This window comes from Gobius niger (genome assembly GCF_951799975.1).
Source record: "Gobius niger genome assembly, chromosome: 21".
Lineage (NCBI taxonomy): Eukaryota > Metazoa > Chordata > Actinopteri > Gobiiformes > Gobiidae > Gobius > Gobius niger.
In genome coordinates, this window is record NC_136872.1 from 28,166,207 (window position 1) to 28,184,343 (window position 18,137).

At 45.6% G+C, this 18,137-nt stretch overlaps 2 protein-coding genes across 2 annotated transcripts; both read left to right on the forward strand.

Annotated features, from left to right (window-relative positions):
* The first annotated feature begins 445 nt into the window (after positions 1-445).
* LOC306981100 (protein NLRC3-like) lies at positions 446-4,147 on the forward strand. Its single transcript, XM_079580650.1, has 5 exons — positions 446-524; positions 1,310-1,395; positions 1,488-1,984; positions 2,220-3,634; positions 3,711-4,147. The coding sequence occupies exons 1-5, from the start codon at positions 460-462 to the stop codon at positions 3,898-3,900; spliced, it is 2,253 nt and encodes a 750-aa protein (XP_079436776.1). The 5' UTR covers positions 446-459; the 3' UTR covers positions 3,901-4,147.
* A 479-nt stretch (positions 4,148-4,626) lies between these two features.
* On the forward strand, positions 4,627-5,860 carry LOC306981101 (ribonuclease inhibitor-like; the record flags this gene model as incomplete). The annotated part of the gene is made up of 4 exons (XM_079580651.1): positions 4,627-4,682; positions 4,831-5,007; positions 5,262-5,438; positions 5,683-5,860. 4 exons carry the CDS (start codon positions 4,627-4,629, stop codon positions 5,858-5,860), a joined length of 588 nt encoding a protein of 195 aa, XP_079436777.1.
* Between the last annotated feature and the right edge of the window lie 12,277 nt (positions 5,861-18,137).

The following is an 18,137-nucleotide window of genomic DNA, read 5'->3' on the forward strand; positions in this document are numbered from 1 at the left end:
TTCTCCCCCAGGACGAGACTCTGAGGAAATGGCAGAAGGAAAAGCAAAGCCTCCAGAGGGCAGCACTGAGCCACAGCTCTGTGGGACAAAGTGAGTTTGTTTCTTATTTAACCTCCTTCAAAGACAAATGTGACTAAACTCATTACTTTATGTTTCATGTTCAACTATTCGAGTTTGTGAAAGTTCCTTCACTCGTAATAAACAGTGAGTGGATCATTCACAGATCTGTAATAAAACTGTAGATAAGGCGTTGTCACGGTAACCCATTGGAACAACAGCTCTGGCGGCCATTTTGTGATGGTCATAAAACTAACCAGATTCTTCTTATTGTCGCGACTTCTCTGAACGGCCTTTGATGATTCGATCTAACGCTCAGGGAAATCTTGACATTTCAGATTCAAACATGAATCATCTTCTCTCCACAGAAGCAGATCCACAGCCTCAGTGTCGGCTCTGTCCATGAAGAGTGACAGGTCTAAAGACTTCCCTCTAGACTTCAGTCCTGAACCTGCTCCAGACTCACGGTGAGAAACAAACCTGATGTGGAGTTTATCCACAGATAAAGCAGAGCAGAGAGTGGATCATTCACAGATCTGTGATAAACTCATAAGGCGTTGTCACGGTAACCCATTGGAACAACAGCTCTGGCGGCCATTTTGTGATGGTCATGAAACTAATGACTCTTTTTATTGTCGTGATTTCTCTGAATGGCCTTTGATGATTCGATCTAACGTCCAGGGAAATATATTTAAAGGCTAAACATGATGTGTGTTTGAGTATTTATTTGAGTCGTATCATATTTCAGTGAAACACTGACAAACCCTGATGCCCTTCCCTGTGTTACATTAGTATTAGAGTTGAAATGAATCACAGAGATTCAGTTAAAGATCATAAATCCATCAGTAATGACTGACTCCTCGTTGATCGTTACAAAGAAAATAAAGACATTAATCTGATTGTTCTGTTGGACTTTGGCTCGAGGCCTGAAGGAGCGGTGACCAGACTGAAATCCCACAGAGGGTTTTCCTCAGGGTCACAGAGAGCCCAGGTGGCTGACTTCACATTTCAGATTCAAACATGAATCATCTTCTCTCCACAGAAGTAGATCCACAGCCTCAGTGTCGGCTCTGTCCATGAAGAGCGACAAGTCTAAAGGTGAACCTCTGAACTTCAGTCCTGAACCTGCTCCAGACTCACAGTAAGACCTGACCTGAACACAGAGTCTCAGCAGCTAAACTGTGCTTTATATTTGTGATTGTAACTTGTGAGATGTTAAAGACGTGCTCAGTGCTGTGTGTTTGTGTCACAGAGAAACAGAGTCAGAGCAGGACGCCTGGCCTCAGTGTGGAGACACAGGCAACAGTCCTGATCAGGGGGTTCAAGGCCCTGCACCAGGTGAGTCTGCTCAGTCTGAGACTCATCAACTACAGCAGGGAATAAGAGACCTGTTCATCAACATTAACAGGTGTCTCCTCCTCTGTGTCCAGGTGAAGGTCTCCACAAGGTTCTGAAGGACCATAAGCAGAGCCTGAGCAGCAGATGTGAGAGTGTGACAGAGGGAAGTGAAGAATCAGGAGATAGAACTCTTCTGAACAGCATCTTCCCTGAGCTGTACATCACAGAGGGCCTCAGTGAAGAGGCCAGAGCCCAACCTGAGGAGAGGAGTCTGGAGACACAGTCCAAGAAGAAGGAGGTCCAGGAGATCACCATCAGGTGCCAGGACATCTTTAAAGCTCTGCCCCCTGAGCAGCAGCAGGGGGCGCTGCAGCAGGGCTCCATCAGAGCCGTGCTGACTGTGGGCGTGGCTGGAGTGGGGAAGACCTTCTCAGTCCTGAAGTTCTGTCTGGACTGGGCCCAGGGCTCAGAGAACCAGGAGCTGCAGCTGGTGGTGCCACTGTCCTTCAGAGAGATGAACCTGGTCAGAAGGGGGCGCTACAGTCTGATGGAGCTGATCCAAGTGTTCCATCCAGCGCTGGATCCACAGGTCACTCTCATTTAGAGAAAGCTTTACCTTTCACATCATATATTTCAAAGTCTCAAACACTTTTGAAATGACTCCTGGCTCTCAGGGCGTTTGTTAGTTCAGTCTGTGTTCACATTCACTGTAAACCCTGCAGTCCCTCACACTGGAGCTCCACCACTCACTGGTTTAAAGTGAGGGTTGAAGGAAAGTGGTGTAAAGTCATGGATGTTAAATGTTGTGTTTCTCTGCCCCACAGACGCTCACAGCCCACACTCTGTCCGTCTGTAAACTCCTGTTCATCTTTGACGGCCTCGACGAGAGCAGACTGTCTCTGGACTTCAGCTGTGAGCTCATCTCTGAGGTCACACAGAGGTCAGAGGTGGGCGTACTGTTGGTGAACCTCATCAGAGGCGCTCTGCTTCCTCACGCCCTTATATGGATCACCTCCCGCCCAGCGGCGGCCCATCAGATCCCAGCGCGGTGCGTGCACAGGGTCACGGAGGTCAGGGGCTTCATCACTGACCCACAGAAGGAGCAGTACTTCAGGAAGAGGTTCTCAGATGAAGAGCAGCTTCAAACAGTCCTGTCCCACCTCAGAACCTCCCGCAGCCTCCACAACATGAGCCAGATCCCAGTCTTCTGCTGGATCACCTCCACAGTCCTGGGCCACGTGTTGAGAAGCCATCAGAGCGGACCACTGCCCCAGACCCTCACAGACATGTACGCACACTTCCTGTTGGTGCAGACGCACAGGAAGAGGAAGTACAAACAGACACAAACAGAGGTCAGGTCTGAGACAGCGGGGCTGACAGAGGCCGACACAGAGCTGCTCCTGAAGCTGGGGAGACTGGCCTTTGAGCATCTGCAGACAGGAAACATCATGTTCTACCAAGAAGACCTGGAGCAGGTGGGTCTGGACCTGAGTGAGGCCTCGGTCTACTCCGGACTCTGCACTGAGATCTTCAAACGAGAGAGTGTCTTCAACCAGTCAGTCTACTGCTTCATCCACCTGAGCGTGCAGGAGTTTCTGGCAGCCGTTTACCTTCACCACTGCTTAGAGAACAACCAGGAGGTGGTCAGGGAGTTTCTCCGCTTTAGTGGCAGTAGTGAAGAGGATGAAGAGGGAGATGAGGATGAAGAGGGAGATGAGGATGAAGAGGGAGATGAGGGGGAAGAGTTCTTTCATGGCAGTGAAAGAACCGTCTCAGGGTTAAGTCCAAATGAGTTCCTCAGAAAAGCTCTTGAAAAGTCCCTGCAGAGTCCAAACGGCCACCTGGACCTGTTTGTGCGGTTCCTTCATGGCCTCAGTCTGGAGTCCAACCACAGACTTTTAGGAGCTCTACTGAGTCCAATCGACCAATCAGAAATCACCAAAGTCATTAAAAACCTTAAGGAGATGAACACAGAGAAAGTCTCTCCCGACAGAAGCATCAACATCTTCCACTGTCTGATGGAGCTGAAGGACCAGTCTGTGCAGCAGCAGATCCAGGACTTCCTGAAGTCTGGAGGTGGATCTAATGAGGAACTGTCTGAGATCCAGTGCTCGGCTCTGGCCTACATGCTGCAGATGTCAGAGCAGGTCCTGGAGGAGCTGGACCTAAACCAGTACAACACGTCTTATCAGGGTAAACAGAGACTGATCCCAGCGGTGAGGAACTGCAGGAAGGCTGTGTGAGTCCTCAGTCACAGACAGAAGCTTCACAGACCTGTTAGAATCACTCACATGTCGCTCTAACATCTGTTACAGGTTTGGTTGGTGTGGACTCTCAGAGCTTCACTGTGAAGTGGTGGCGTCAGCGCTGAGCTCCAGCCCCTCCCATCTCAGAGAGCTGGATCTTAGTCGTAATAACCTGAGTGACTCCTCAGTGTCTGTGCTGTGTGCAGGTCTGAAGAGTCCTCACTGTCAGATCTCCTCTCTCAGGTCAGTGCAGGTCTGAAGAGTCCTCACTGTCAGCTCTCCTCTCTCAGGTCAGTGCAGGTCTGAAGAGTCCTCACTGTCAGCTCTCCTCTCTCAGGTCAGTGCAGGTCTGAAGAGTCCTCACTGTCAGCTCTCCTCTCTCAGGTCAGTGCAGGTCTGAAGAGTCCTCACTGTCAGCTCTCCTCTCTCAGGTCAGTGTTGGTCTGAAGAGTCCTCACTGTCAGCTCTCCTCTCTCAGGTCAGTGCAGGTCTGAAGAGTCCTCACTGTCAGCTCTCCTCTCTCAGGTCAGTGCAGGTGAGAAGAGTCCTCACTGTCAGCTCTCCTCTCTCAGGTCAGTGCAGGTCTGAAGAGTCCTCACTGTCAGCTCTCCTCTCTCAGGTCAGTGCAGGTCTGTGACGGCTCTCGCTCGTCCATCCTCCACTCTCCTCATCCTTTAATCACTGAGTGATGGGACGTAGCCGTTCTCTGAGAGTGAAGTAAAGTGTAGGAGATCATGTCTGAAAAACTACGGCATTTACCCCCGACCTTTGAGTCCTGCTCCAAACCAGAGTCTCAGATGTTCAGCTGTAGCTACAGAAACTCCTGACTTTACTCTGGACATACTTCATTTATTCTTTTTTCAGTTTGGATGAATGTCATTTGTCAGAGATCAGCTATTCTTCTCTGGCCTCAGCTCTGAAGTCCAACCCCTCACATCTCACTGAGCTGAACCTGGATAATAACGTAGAACTGTATCGCTCAGGAATGTCTCATCTCTGTGGTTTCCTGCAGTTTTCAGGCTGTCGCCTAAAGAGTCTCAGGTCAGTTCACTGTCTCTGTGTCAGGTCCAACGTGTCACACATGAATTAAATAGTCTGAGCAATGACAAAAATGAAAGTAAAACAAAACGTCTGAGTTTGTGCTTGTTTCATCTCGGGACTTTAATCACTTGATTTACTCTTTATTCAGATTGAGTTGGTGTGATTTGACAGAGATCAACTGTTCCTCTCTGGCCTCAGCTCTGAAGTCCAACCCCTCACATCTCACTGAGCTGGACCTGAGTTGTAATTTCGACTTGTCTGACTCAGGAGTGTCTCATCTGTGTGGGTTTCTGCAGACCCCGGACTGTCGCCTGCAGATCCTCAGGTCAGTTCACTGTCTCTCAGGTTCTCACACAAACCGAGAACATTGCAGTCCGTGTTTTGCTTTCTTTGTGGGAAAAAAAACTCAGAGGAATTAGTAAAATCTTTTGAAGGTGAACTTCCCGTGTCCTGATCCTCTGAGGCTCCAGTGTTTCCGTTTTGCCTTTAAGACGAGTTAGCGTGACTTTGTAGTCGATTTTACTCTTTAATTAAATCTCCTGGTCCTCTCCTCTTGGTGCCGCATGCTTCTTTGTTCAGATTTGAGTGGTGTTATTTGTCAGAGATCAGCTGTTCCTCTCTGGCCTCGGCTCTGAAGGCCAACCCCTCACATCTCACTGAGCTGGAGCTGGGTGAGAACGAAGACCTGTCTGACTCAGGAGTGTCTCATCTGTGTGGGTTTCTGCAGGACCCTGACTGTCGCCTGCAGATCCTCATGTAAGTTCACTGTCTCCGTAAGGCGGGGGGGGGGGCGGGGGGCACATGAGAAGCCTGAAACTCAAACTTATATTGGGATATACGTTTGATATATGGGGAGTGAATCGCCAGGTCCAAAAACAAAAGCTCCAAAATAAAAAAATGTTTTGGGAAAATACAATGACTTTTTAAAGAAATAATTAGATTAGCCCTACCTGATTCTAAATGTCCATTGACTTTAACCACTTCATTTATTCTTTTTCAGATTGAGTAACTGTGGTTTGACAAAGATCAGCTGTTCCTCTCTGGCCTCAGCTCTGAAGTCCAACCCCTCACATCTCACTTACCTGGAGCTGAGAAATAACGATCTGAGTGAGTCAGACCTGAAGGAGCTCCTGGTCCTCAAACAGAGCCCTGACTGTCGACTGGAGACACTGAGGTGAGTCCAGACTTTATCAGACGGTTCTGAACCTGGAGCCGCATTTTCTGTCTGAATAAAAACACTGAGGCTGTTGAAGAGTTTAAGGTCCCACGTCAGCAAAATGTACTTTATCCATGTTTTTATGTTATATTATTGTCAAAAAATGAACCAGAAGTGTTTTGCTTCAGTTATGCTCATCTCCCTGAACAGATTCATCCTTTTCCTGTTTTTGACACGTATTTCCTGTTTTTGACACGCATTTCCTGTTTTTTGACACGCATTTCCTGTTTTTTGACCTGTATTTTCTGTTTTTGACCCGTATTTCCTGTTTTTGACCCACATTTCCTGTTTTTGACACGCATTTCCTGTTTTTGACCCGTATTTCCTGTTTTTGACCCGTATTTCCTGTTTTTGACCCGTATTTCCTGTTTTTGACCCACATTTCCTGTTTTTGACCCGTATTTCCTGTTTTTGACCCGAAGTTCTTGTTTTTTGACCCGAATATCCAGTTTTTTGACCCGAATTTCCTGTTTATATTTCCTGTTTTTGACACGTATTTCCTGTTTTTGACCCATATTTCCTGTTTTGACCCGTATTTCCTGTTTTTGACACGCATTTCCTGTTTTTGACACGCATTTCCTGTTTTTGACACGCATTTCCTGTTTTTGACACACATTTCCTGTTTTTGACCCGTATTTCCTGTTTTTTGACCCGAATTTCCTGTTTTTGACACGTATTTCCTGTTTTTGACACACATTTCCTGTTTTTGACACACATTTCCTGTTTTTGACCCGTATTTCCTGTTTTTTGACCCGAATTTCCTGTTTTTGACACGTATTTCCTGTTTTTGACACGCATTTCCTGTTTTTGACACACATTTCCTGTTTTTGACCCGTATTTCCTGTTTTTTGACCCGAATTTCCTGTTTTTGACACGCATTTCCTGTTTTTGACACACATTTCTTGTTTTTGACACACATTTCCTGTTTTTGACCCGTATTTCCTGTTTTTGACCCGGATTTCCTGTTTTTGACCCACATTTCCTGTTTTTTGACCCGTATTTCCTGTTTTTTGACCCGTATTTCCTGTTTTTTGACCCGTATTTCCTGTTTTTGACACGCATTTCCTGTTTTTGACACGTATTTCCTGTTTTTGACACGCATTTCCTGTTTTTGACACGTATTTCCTGTTTTTGACCCGTATTTCCTGTTTTTGACCCGTATTTCCTGTTTTTGACACGCATTTCCTGTTTTTGACCCGAAGTTCTTGTTTTTGACACGTATTTCCTGTTTTTTGACCCGTATTTCCTGTTTTTTGACCCGTATTTCCTGTTTTTGACACGTATTTCCTGTTTTTGACACGCATTTCCTGTTTTTGCCACGTATTTCCTGTTTTTGACACGCATTTCCTGTTTTTGACACGCATTTCCTGTTTTTGCCACGTATTTCCTGTTTTTGACACGCATTTCCTGTTTTTGACACGTATTTCCTGTTTTTGACCCGTATTTCCTGTTTTTGACACGTATTTCCTGTTTTTGACACGCATTTCCTGTTTTTGACACGTATTTCCTGTTTTTGACCCGTATTTCCTGTTTTTGACACGCATTTCCTGTTTTTGACACGTATTTCCTGTTTTTGACACGTATTTCCTGTTTTTGACCCGAAGTTCTTGTTTTTTGACCCGAATATCCAGTTTTTTTACCCGAATTTCCTGTTTTTGACCCGTATTTCCTGTTTTTGACCCACATTTCCTGTTTTTGACACGCATTTCCTGTTTTTGACCCGTATTTCCTGTTTTTGACCCACATTTCCTGTTTTTGACCCTTATTTCCTGTTTTTGACCCGAAGTTCTTGTTTTTTGACCCGAATATCCAGTTTTTTGACCCGAATTTCCTGTTTATATTTCCTGTTTTTTGACCCATATTTCCTGTTTTGACCCGTATTTCCTGTTTTTGACACGCATTTCCTGTTTATATTTCGTGTTTTGACCCGTATTTCCTTTTTTTTTTACCCAAATTTCCCTTTTTTGACTTATATTTCCCGTTTTTGACCCGTATCACTTCATTGTCTTGCCAAATCATTTCTTGTGTGATGAATAATTTCTGATCTCTGCTTCTCAACAGGTGGACATAATAATAATAATGATGTTCAGCAGCTCCAGACCAGGAGAGAGACAATAAACCCGGGCTGTCGACCAAAAACACGCTCTGACCAAGGATTTGTCGACTAAAAGGGCGATGACAAAACTACAACTTCTGACACAAACTCATAGAATTATATCACAAACTGCAGTCACAAGACATAAAACTCTGGGAGCTTGGACTGAAACTACTATTTACACATAAAAGCAACGTAAACGCTGCATTTATGTGTAAAAAGTCACATTAATCTGCCTCAATCCTGGATCTGCTGCTGTGTGTGCTCTCCGTACATCCATATAATCCAAATAAAGCAGTTTCTTCTTCCATCATCGTTCTCAAATGTCCTCCGGGAAACACCGTCTCTTTCGCCGTAGTGCAAACACGAGCCTGTGCTTTATTGTGAAATGCTCCGTCTGGTTCCGTGTGTCGTCCACTCAGGCCGTTGGATTTCTTCGACTTATTTTTTCAGAAAAAGCCAGAGGGAAGCGAAGAAAGAAAGCCTGACGTTATATCGACTTTCGGTTTGGTTTCTCAGAGGAGGCGTCAGACTGGTGTATCGGCTACTTCTCTGTAGAACCAGGGTGTTTGAGTAGAAGTCTGGTCCAGAAGGATCCAGCATCACGGCTCAGAGGAACAGGTCTGAGCTCCATCAAGAACGGAGACAAAATGTCTCCTCCAAAGAAAGAACAACAAGGACGAGAGAAGAAAGCGGTTTTATCCATCGTACTTATTGATATTATTACATTGATCTGATATTATCGGGCTCCAGGTCGACCGGATCAGCCACAAACAAAAAATCCAAACCAAAAAGTGACAAAGACTTTCCTTTTTTGATTCTACTCAATCCAAGCTTTTCAAATCAGGTTCAGATCCACTGACCCAGAGGCAGGAAGTACGGGGTTACTTTAGTACATGTACTTCAGTAACTGTTTGAAGAAATTGTACTTCTTAGAGCAGCTTTATCATACAGTACTTTATACTTCTACTTTAGTAGATTCTTTTATAAATTATGTTTGTCAAAATAATCCAAGTGAGTAAATGTGTTTCATTTGATCTAGAAAGTAGTTTGTCTCGTGCACCTTATTCTTCAGTATTTAGTTTCTCTGTATTTTCTGCCATTTCATTGCAATATTCTTTGTAAACATCACGATTTCCACAGGATTTTATGTTTTGTTTCACACAACTCATGGCTTCATAGAAAACAAATCACTTTTTCACTCACAGTAGTCTTTTAGACCATCCCAGGTCTAAGCGGAAGAGCAGAGGGGGCGGAGCCTTCGCTGTAGCCGGCCCTAAACTGTGGAATTCTCTCCCTTTACACATTAGAACTGCCACATCTTTGGAGAGTTTCAAGCACTCGCTGAAGACTCACTTTTTTGCACTGGCCTTCGGCACGAGCTGAGCTGAGCATTTTCTCGTGTTGATTTTATTATTCTATTTGTATTAAATGTTGATTGTTTTATTTTATGTATCTGTACAGCACTTTGGGGCAGTGGCTGTTTGTAAATGTGCTCTATAAATAAATTTGACCTTGACAGTACTCGAGTAACACTTTCTCCAAGTTCTTTTTTACTTTTACATGAGTAATTACTTTAGTCAGTACTGAGTTGTGTAACTCTTGAGTAAATGTCTCCCTCACCTGAACCACGCCTGCAGGTCTGAGGTCTCTGCTCGGCGACGGCTGATTGGTCAGACACAGCCCCGCCTTCCTGTCAATCACGTAGAGCAAAACATTTTAAAGTTTGTAAAGAACTGAAACATTTCCTTTGTTGAATTTGCAGCATTTGGTCATAATTACTGAAAACATCAGGTCGAGTTATATTTTACCAGAGGAGCTTCTTCACTGCAGGCGTTTCTAGAAGGTTTATGCACAACTGCAGCCTCTGGAGCAGGGGTGGCCAACCAGTCAGAGACCAAGAGCCGAAATTTTCAACCTTGATCCTGTGAAGAGCCACAAAGGCACCGACCATTAGCGAGATCCCGGGGCGGTACTTTATTGTGATTAAATAGAATGTGACCGTTTTATTTAATCACAATAAACTATAACTTTATGCCTTTTTCTTTCTTTTTTTTAATAATTGTGTTAGATTGAATGGTTTTACTCCTCAACAAGATTGAAATACATGTATATTAAATGACATTTTGTGCTTTCAGCTCTGACTGAGACAGAATTAGATTATTATTATTATTTTTTTAATGCTGGGGTGTGTTTGTATGTGGGGCCCTGCCCACTCAGCCCCCTTCTCTGATTCGCCCCTGGCCTGAGCGCTAAGGGCCTGCAGCTCGGTCCTGACTGGACTGTGCAGAGAGAAGGCACTCTCGGCTGCACAAAGTTCATGAACTTTAACCAGGAGCCTCTGGACGACTGAGAGTCTGTTTTCATCTTGCATCTGTTACAGTTTCAGCCACATGTGAAAGAAAAGTCATGACTTTGCGTATTTCCGCGTTACGATGTCGCGCTTCGCATCATACGCTTCAAAAGAGCTCCGCTTTTTTCCATTTCCTAATTTTGATCTTTTTCTGTGAATATGAGGCCAAATTACATCAAATAAAGAGTAGCTGATCAGAAATCTGAAAAGCACAGAAGCTGATCCTAGTGCCACGATCTGCCTGTTGTTTAACCTACATCCCGCTTTGAGTGAGGCTGCACGGGCTCCTTTTCACGCCGCCTCGAAAAGGAGAGATACGCACTCTCATTCATGTAGAGATGGAAACAGGGTCTGTAGGACGATGGTCAAAGACTGTTACAGTTTATGGGAAATATTTACCAATTATTTTGCAAAGAGCCGCACTCTGATTGGCCAAGAGCCGCATGCGGCTCGAGAGCCGCGGGTTGGCCACCCCTGATCTGGAGGGTCCGACCAGAGCCGGCGCTGGCCCTTCTGGGGCCCTAAGCAAAAATCCACACGGGGGCCCTACAGTGCGCGTCCCATGGCTATTCGACGAAGAGCGAATCCATTTACGGTCAAAAACAGTTCCACTGTGCAGTAGTGCAGGGCAGAAGTGGAACATACAGACCTCATTGAGGCCCTGCCCCCGGGTGTGAGAACCACTAACCACTAAACCACTGTTAGACTGGTATTTAGGACGACTACTAGTCTAATTCCCCCACTTTTTAAAATGGTAAATAGCAAATTGTGTCATTCTCTCACCTCTGGTCCCTGACCCACAATTTGGCAACCGCTGATTTAAAACTAACTGAAACCTGCACCTGACGGTTATTTCTGTCTGACCACTGAGAATTAGTCTGTGAGTCGCCCAACCCGTTTTAGACTGTGCACATTCAGAGAACCAGAGTTACTGTAAGTTACTGTGATCATGAGAACCCTGTGGATTCAACTCCACTTTTACACAAAAAGGCCACGGAGAACGGCTTTTTACTCTCGTCTACTACTCGCCAAACTACTGTCCTGATGCTCTAGACTCACCAGACACAATAAGAAGAGAGTTTAAATGAGAGTGTGGCCATTGCAGCCCAGAGTCCGCACAGAGAAAACATGAGAGCAGCGCTCGGGACACGGGTGACGTGCAGCCGCGGAGGAGCAGGTCGGCGAAGTGAGCACCAGGAGACAGCCAGCCTAGCGGGGACACGAGCGGACGAGCACTCGCGCTTTGAAAGTGACGGGGGAAGGCGGTCGGTCTCTCCTGCTCATTCACTTCAGCAGACTGCTCCGTTTTGGTGTTATATGTGGCAAAAGTAGGCGGAGAGTGAGTGCGCGCTGGAAGAGCCTGTCCCCCTAACAACGTGTTGATTAATCAGTGAAAAAACAATGTTGTTTGACTGAGATGCGGGAACCTTGCGGCTGCGGGGGCCCTACGCACCTTGCGTAGTTTGCGTATAGGAAGAACCGGCTCTGGGTCCGACACCTTCATGTTCAGAGACTCCTCAGCACCTCCTGTCTTTACTAAATACAACAGCACCTCCTGTCTTTACTAAACACAACAGCACCTCCTGTCTTTACTAAATACAACAGCACCTCCTGTCTTTACTAAACACAACAGCACCTCCTGTCTTTACTCCACACAACAGCACCTCCTGTCTTTACTAAATACAACAGCACCTCCTGTCTTTACTAAATACAACAGCACCTCCTGTCTTTACTAAATACAACAGCACCTCCTGTCTTTACTAAACACAACAGCACCTCCTGTCTTTACTAAATACAACAGCACCTCCTGTCTTTACTAAACACAACAGCACCTCCTGTCTTTACTAAATACAACAGCACCTCCTGTCTTTACTAAACACAACAGCACCTCCTGTCTTTACTAAACACAACAGCGCCTCCTGTCTTTACTAAACACAACAGCGCCTCCTGTCTTTACTAAACACAACAGCACCTCCTGTCTTTACTAAACACAACAGCACCTCCTGTCTTAACTCCACACAACAGCACCTCCTGTCTTTACTCCACACAACAGCGCCTCCTGTCTTTACTCCACACAACAGCACCTCCTGTCTTTACTAAACACAACAGCACCTCCTGTCTTTACTAAACACAACAGCGCCTCCTGTCTTTACTAAACACAACAGCGCCTCCTGTCTTTACTAAACACAACAGCACCTCCTGTCTTTACTAAACACAACAGCACCTCCTGTCTTTACTAAACACAACAGCGCCTCCTGTCTTTACTCCACACAACAGCACCTCCTGTCTTTACTCCACACAACAGCACCTCCTGTCTTTACTAAACACAACAGCACCTCCTGTCTTTACTAAACACAACAGCACCTCCTGTCTTTACTCCACACAACAGCACCTCCTGTCTTTACTCCACACAACAGCACCTCCTGTCTTTACTAAACACAACAGCGCCTCCTGTCTTTACTCCACACAACAGCACCTCCTGTCTTTACTAAACACAACAGCACCTCCTGTCTTTACTAAACACAACAGCACCTCCTGTCTTTACTCCACACAACAGCACCTCCTGTCTTTACTAAACACAACATTACCTCCTGTCTTTACTCCACACAACAGCACCTCCTGTCTTTACTCCACACAACAGCACCTCCTGTCTTTACTCCACACAACAGCACCTCCTGTCTTTACTAAACACAACAGCACCTCCTGTCTTTACTAAACACAACAGCACCTCCTGTCTTTACTAAACACAACAGCACCTCCTGTCTTTACTCCACACAACAGCACCTCCTGTCTTTACTCCACACAACAGCGCCTCCTGTCTTTACTCCACACAACAGCACCTCCTGTCTTTACTCCACACAACAGCGCCTCCTGTCTTTACTCCACACAACAGCACCTCCTGTCTTTACTCCACACAACAGCGCCTCCTGTCTTTACTAAACACAACAGCACCTCCTGTCTTTACTCCACACAACAGCGCCTCCTGTCTTTACTCCACACAACAGCACCTCCTGTCTTTACTAAACACAACAGCACCTCCTGTCTTTACTCCACACAACAGCACCTCCTGTCTTTACTCTACACAACAGCACCTCCTGTCTTTACTCCACACAACAGCACCTCCTGTCTTTACTAAACACAACAGCACCTCCTGTCTTTACTCCACACAACAGCACCTCCTGTCTTTACTAAACACAACAGCACCTCCTGTCTTTACTCCACACAACAGCACCTCCTGTCTTTACTAAACACAACAGCACCTCCTGTCTTTACTAAACACAACAGCACCTCCTGTCTTTACTCCACACAACAGCACCTCCTGTCTTTACTCCACACAACAGCGCCTCCTGTCTTTACTCCACACAACAGCACCTCCTGTCTTTACTCTACACAACAGCACCTCCTGTCTTTACTAAACACAACAGCGCCTCCTGTCTTTACTCCACACAACAGCACCTCCTGTCTTTACTAAACACAACAGCACCTCCTGTCTTTACTAAACACAACAGCACCTCCTGTCTTTACTAAACACAACAGCACCTCCTGTCTTTACTAAACACAACAGCACCTCCTGTCTTTACTCCACACAACAGCACCTCCTGTCTTTACTAAACACAACAGCACCTCCTGTCTTTACTCCACACAACAGCACCTCCTGTCTTTACTAAACACAACAGCACCTCCTGTCTTTAGTAAACACAACAGCACCTCCTGTCTTTACTAAACACAACAGCACCTCCTGTCTTTACTAAACACAACAGCGCCTCCTGTCTTTACTCCACACAACAGCGCCTCCTGTCTTTAGTAAACACAACAGCGCCTCCTGTCTTTACTAAACACAACAGCGCCTCCTGTCTTTACTCCACACAACAGCGCCTCCTGTCTTTACTAAACACAACAGCACCTCCTGTCTTTACTAAACACAACAGCGCCTCCTGTCTTTACTAAACACAACAGCGCCTCCTGTCTTTACTAAACACAACAGCGCCTCCTGTCTTTACTAAACACAACAGCGCCTCCTGTCTTTACTAAACACAACAGCACCTCCTGTCTTTACTAAACACAACAGCACCTCCTGTCTTTACTAAACACAACAGCACCTCCTGTCTTTACTAAACACAACAGCACCTCCTGTCTTTACTAAACACAACAGCACCTCCTGTCTTTACTCCACACAACAGCACCTCCTGTCTTTACTCCACACAACAGCACCTCCTGTCTTTACTAAACACAACAGCGCCTCCTGTCTTTACTCCACACAACAGCACCTCCTGTCTTTACTAAACACAACAGCACCTCCTGTCTTTACTCCACACAACAGCACCTCCTGTCTTTACTAAACACAACAGCACCTCCTGTCTTTACTAAACACAACAGCACCTCCTGTCTTTACTCCACACAACAGCACCTCCTGTCTTTACTAAACACAACAGCGCCTCCTGTCTTTACTAAACACAACAGCACCTCCTGTCTTTACTAAACACAACAGCGCCTCCTGTCTTTACTAAACACAACAGCGCCTCCTGTCTTTACTAAACACAACAGCGCCTCCTGTCTTTACTAAACACAACAGCACCTCCTGTCTTTACTAAACACAACAGCACCTCCTGTCTTTACTAAACACAACAGCACCTCCTGTCTTTACTAAACACAACAGCACCTCCTGTCTTTACTAAACACAACAGCACCTCCTGTCTTTACTAAACACAACAGCGCCTCCTGTCTTTACTAAACACAACAGCACCTCCTGTCTTTACTAAACACAACAGCACCTCCTGTCTTTACTAAACACAACAGCGCCTCCTGTCTTTACTAAACACAACATCACCTCCTGTCTTTACTCCACACAACAGCACCTCCTGTCTTTACTAAACACAACAGCACCTCCTGTCTTTACTCCACACAACAGCACCTCCTGTCTTTACTCCACACAACAGCACCTCCTGTCTTTACTAAACACAACAGCACCTCCTGTCTTTACTCCACACAACAGCACCTCCTGTCTTTACTCCACACAACAGCACCTCCTGTCTTTACTAAACACAACAGCGCCTCCTGTCTTTACTAAACACAACAGCACCTCCTGTCTTTACTAAACACAACAGCACCTCCTGTCTTTACTCCACACAACAGCACCTCCTGTCTTTACTCCACACAACAGCACCTCCTGTCTTTACTAAACACAACAGCGCCTCCTGTCTTTACTAAACACAACAGCACCTCCTGTCTTTACTAAACACAACAGCACCTCCTGTCTTTACTAAACACAACAGCGCCTCCTGTCTTTACTAAACACAACAGCACCTCCTGTCTTTACTAAACACAACAGCACCTCCTGTCTTTACTAAACACAACAGCGCCTCCTGTCTTTACTAAACACAACATCACCTCCTGTCTTTACTCCACACAACAGCACCTCCTGTCTTTACTAAACACAACAGCACCTCCTGTCTTTACTCCACACAACAGCACCTCCTGTCTTTACTCCACACAACAGCACCTCCTGTCTTTACTAAACACAACAGCACCTCCTGTCTTTACTCCACACAACAGCGCCTCCTGTCTTTACTAAACACAACAGCACCTCCTGTCTTTACTAAACACAACAGCGCCTCCTGTCTTTACTAAACACAACAGCACCTCCTGTCTTTACTAAACACAACAGCACCTCCTGTCTTTACTCCACACAACAGCACCTCCTGTCTTTACTAAACACAACAGCACCTCCTGTCTTTACTCCACACAACAGCACCTCCTGTCTTTACTAAACACAACAGCACCTCCTGTCTTTACTCCACACAACAGCACCTCCTGTCTTTACTCCACACAACAGCACCTCCTGTCTTTACTAAACACAACAGCACCTCCTGTCTTTACTAAACACAACAGCACCTCCTGTCTTTACTAAACACAACAGCACCTCCTGTCTTTACTAAACACAACAGCACCTCCTGTCTTTACTCCACACAACAGCACCTCCTGTCTTTACTAAACACAACAGCGCCTCCTGTCTTTACTAAACACAACAGCACCTCCTGTCTTTACTAAACACAACAGCACCTCCTGTCTTTACTAAACACAACAGCGCCTCCTGTCTTTACTAAACACAACAGCACCTCCTGTCTTTACTAAACACAACAGCACCTCCTGTCTTTACTCCACACAACAGCACCTCCTGTCTTTACTAAACACAACAGCACCTCCTGTCTTTACTCCACACAACAGCACCTCCTGTCTTTACTAAACACAACAGCACCTCCTGTCTTTACTAAACACAACAGCACCTCCTGTCTTTACTAAACACAACAGCACCTCCTGTCTTTACTAAACACAACAGCGCCTCCTGTCTTTACTAAACACAACAGCACCTCCTGTCTTTACTAAACACAACAGCGCCTCCTGTCTTTACTAAACACAACAGCACCTCCTGTCTTTACTAAACACAACAGCGCCTCCTGTCTTTACTAAACACAACAGCACCTCCTGTCTTTACTAAACACAACAGCACCTCCTGTCTTTACTAAACACAACAGCACCTCCTGTCTTTACTAAACACAACAGCGCCTCCTGTCTTTACTCCACACAACAGCACCTCCTGTCTTTACTCCACACAACAGCACCTCCTGTCTTTACTAAACACAACAGCACCTCCTGTCTTTACTAAACACAACAGCACCTCCTGTCTTTACTAAACACAACAGCACCTCCTGTCTTTACTAAACACAACAGCACCTCCTGTCTTTACTCCACACAACAGCACCTCCTGTCTTTACTCCACACAACAGCACCTCCTGTCTTTACTAAACACAACAGCACCTCCTGTCTTTACTCCACACAACAGCACCTCCTGTCTTTACTAAACACAACAGCACCTCCTGTCTTTACTCCACACAACAGCACCTCCTGTCTTTACTAAACACAACAGCACCTCCTGTCTTTACTAAACACAACAGCACCTCCTGTCTTTACTAAACACAACAGCACCTCCTGTCTTTACTCCACACAACAGCACCTCCTGTCTTTACTAAACACAACAGCACCTCCTGTCTTTACTCCACACAACAGCACCTCCTGTCTTTACTAAACACAACAGCACCTCCTGTCTTTACTCCACACAACAGCACCTCCTGTCTTTACTAAACACAACAGCACCTCCTGTCTTTACTAAACACAACAGCGCCTCCTGTCTTTACTAAACACAACAGCACCTCCTGTCTTTACTAAACACAACAGCACCTCCTGTCTTTACTCCACACAACAGCACCTCCTGTCTTTACTAAACACAACAGCGCCTCCTGTCTTTACTCCACACAACAGCGCCTCCTGTCTTTACTAAACACAACAGCGCCTCCTGTCTTTACTAAACACAACAGCACCTCCTGTCTTTACTAAACACAACAGCACCTCCTGTCTTTACTAAACACAACAGCGCCTCCTGTCTTTACTAAACACAACAGCACCTCCTGTCTTTACTAAACACAACAGCACCTCCTGTCTTTACTAAACACAACAGCACCTCCTGTCTTTACTAAACACAACAGCACCTCCTGTCTTTACTAAACACAACAGCACCTCCTGTCTTTACTAAACACAACAGCACCTCCTGTCTTTACTAAACACAACAGCGCCTCCTGTCTTTACTCCACACAACAGCGCCTCCTGTCTTTACTAAACACAACAGCGCCTCCTGTCTTTACTAAACACAACAGCACCTCCTGTCTTTACTAAACACAACAGCACCTCCTGTCTTTACTAAACACAACAGCACCTCCTGTCTTTACTAAACACAAC

Bases quoted from the DNA above. Each gene is read 5' to 3' on its own strand.
- LOC306981100 (XM_079580650.1), top strand. From the start codon at position 460: ATGAAGAGTGACAGGTCTAAAGACTTCCCTCTAGACTTCAGTCCTGAA. The intron at 1,396-1,487 runs GTGAGTCTGCTC...CTCTGTGTCCAG, and splicing joins GGTTCAAGGCCCTGCACCAG to GTGAAGGTCTCCACAAGGTT. The intron at 3,635-3,710 runs GTGAGTCCTCAG...CATCTGTTACAG, and splicing joins AGGAACTGCAGGAAGGCTGT to GTTTGGTTGGTGTGGACTCT.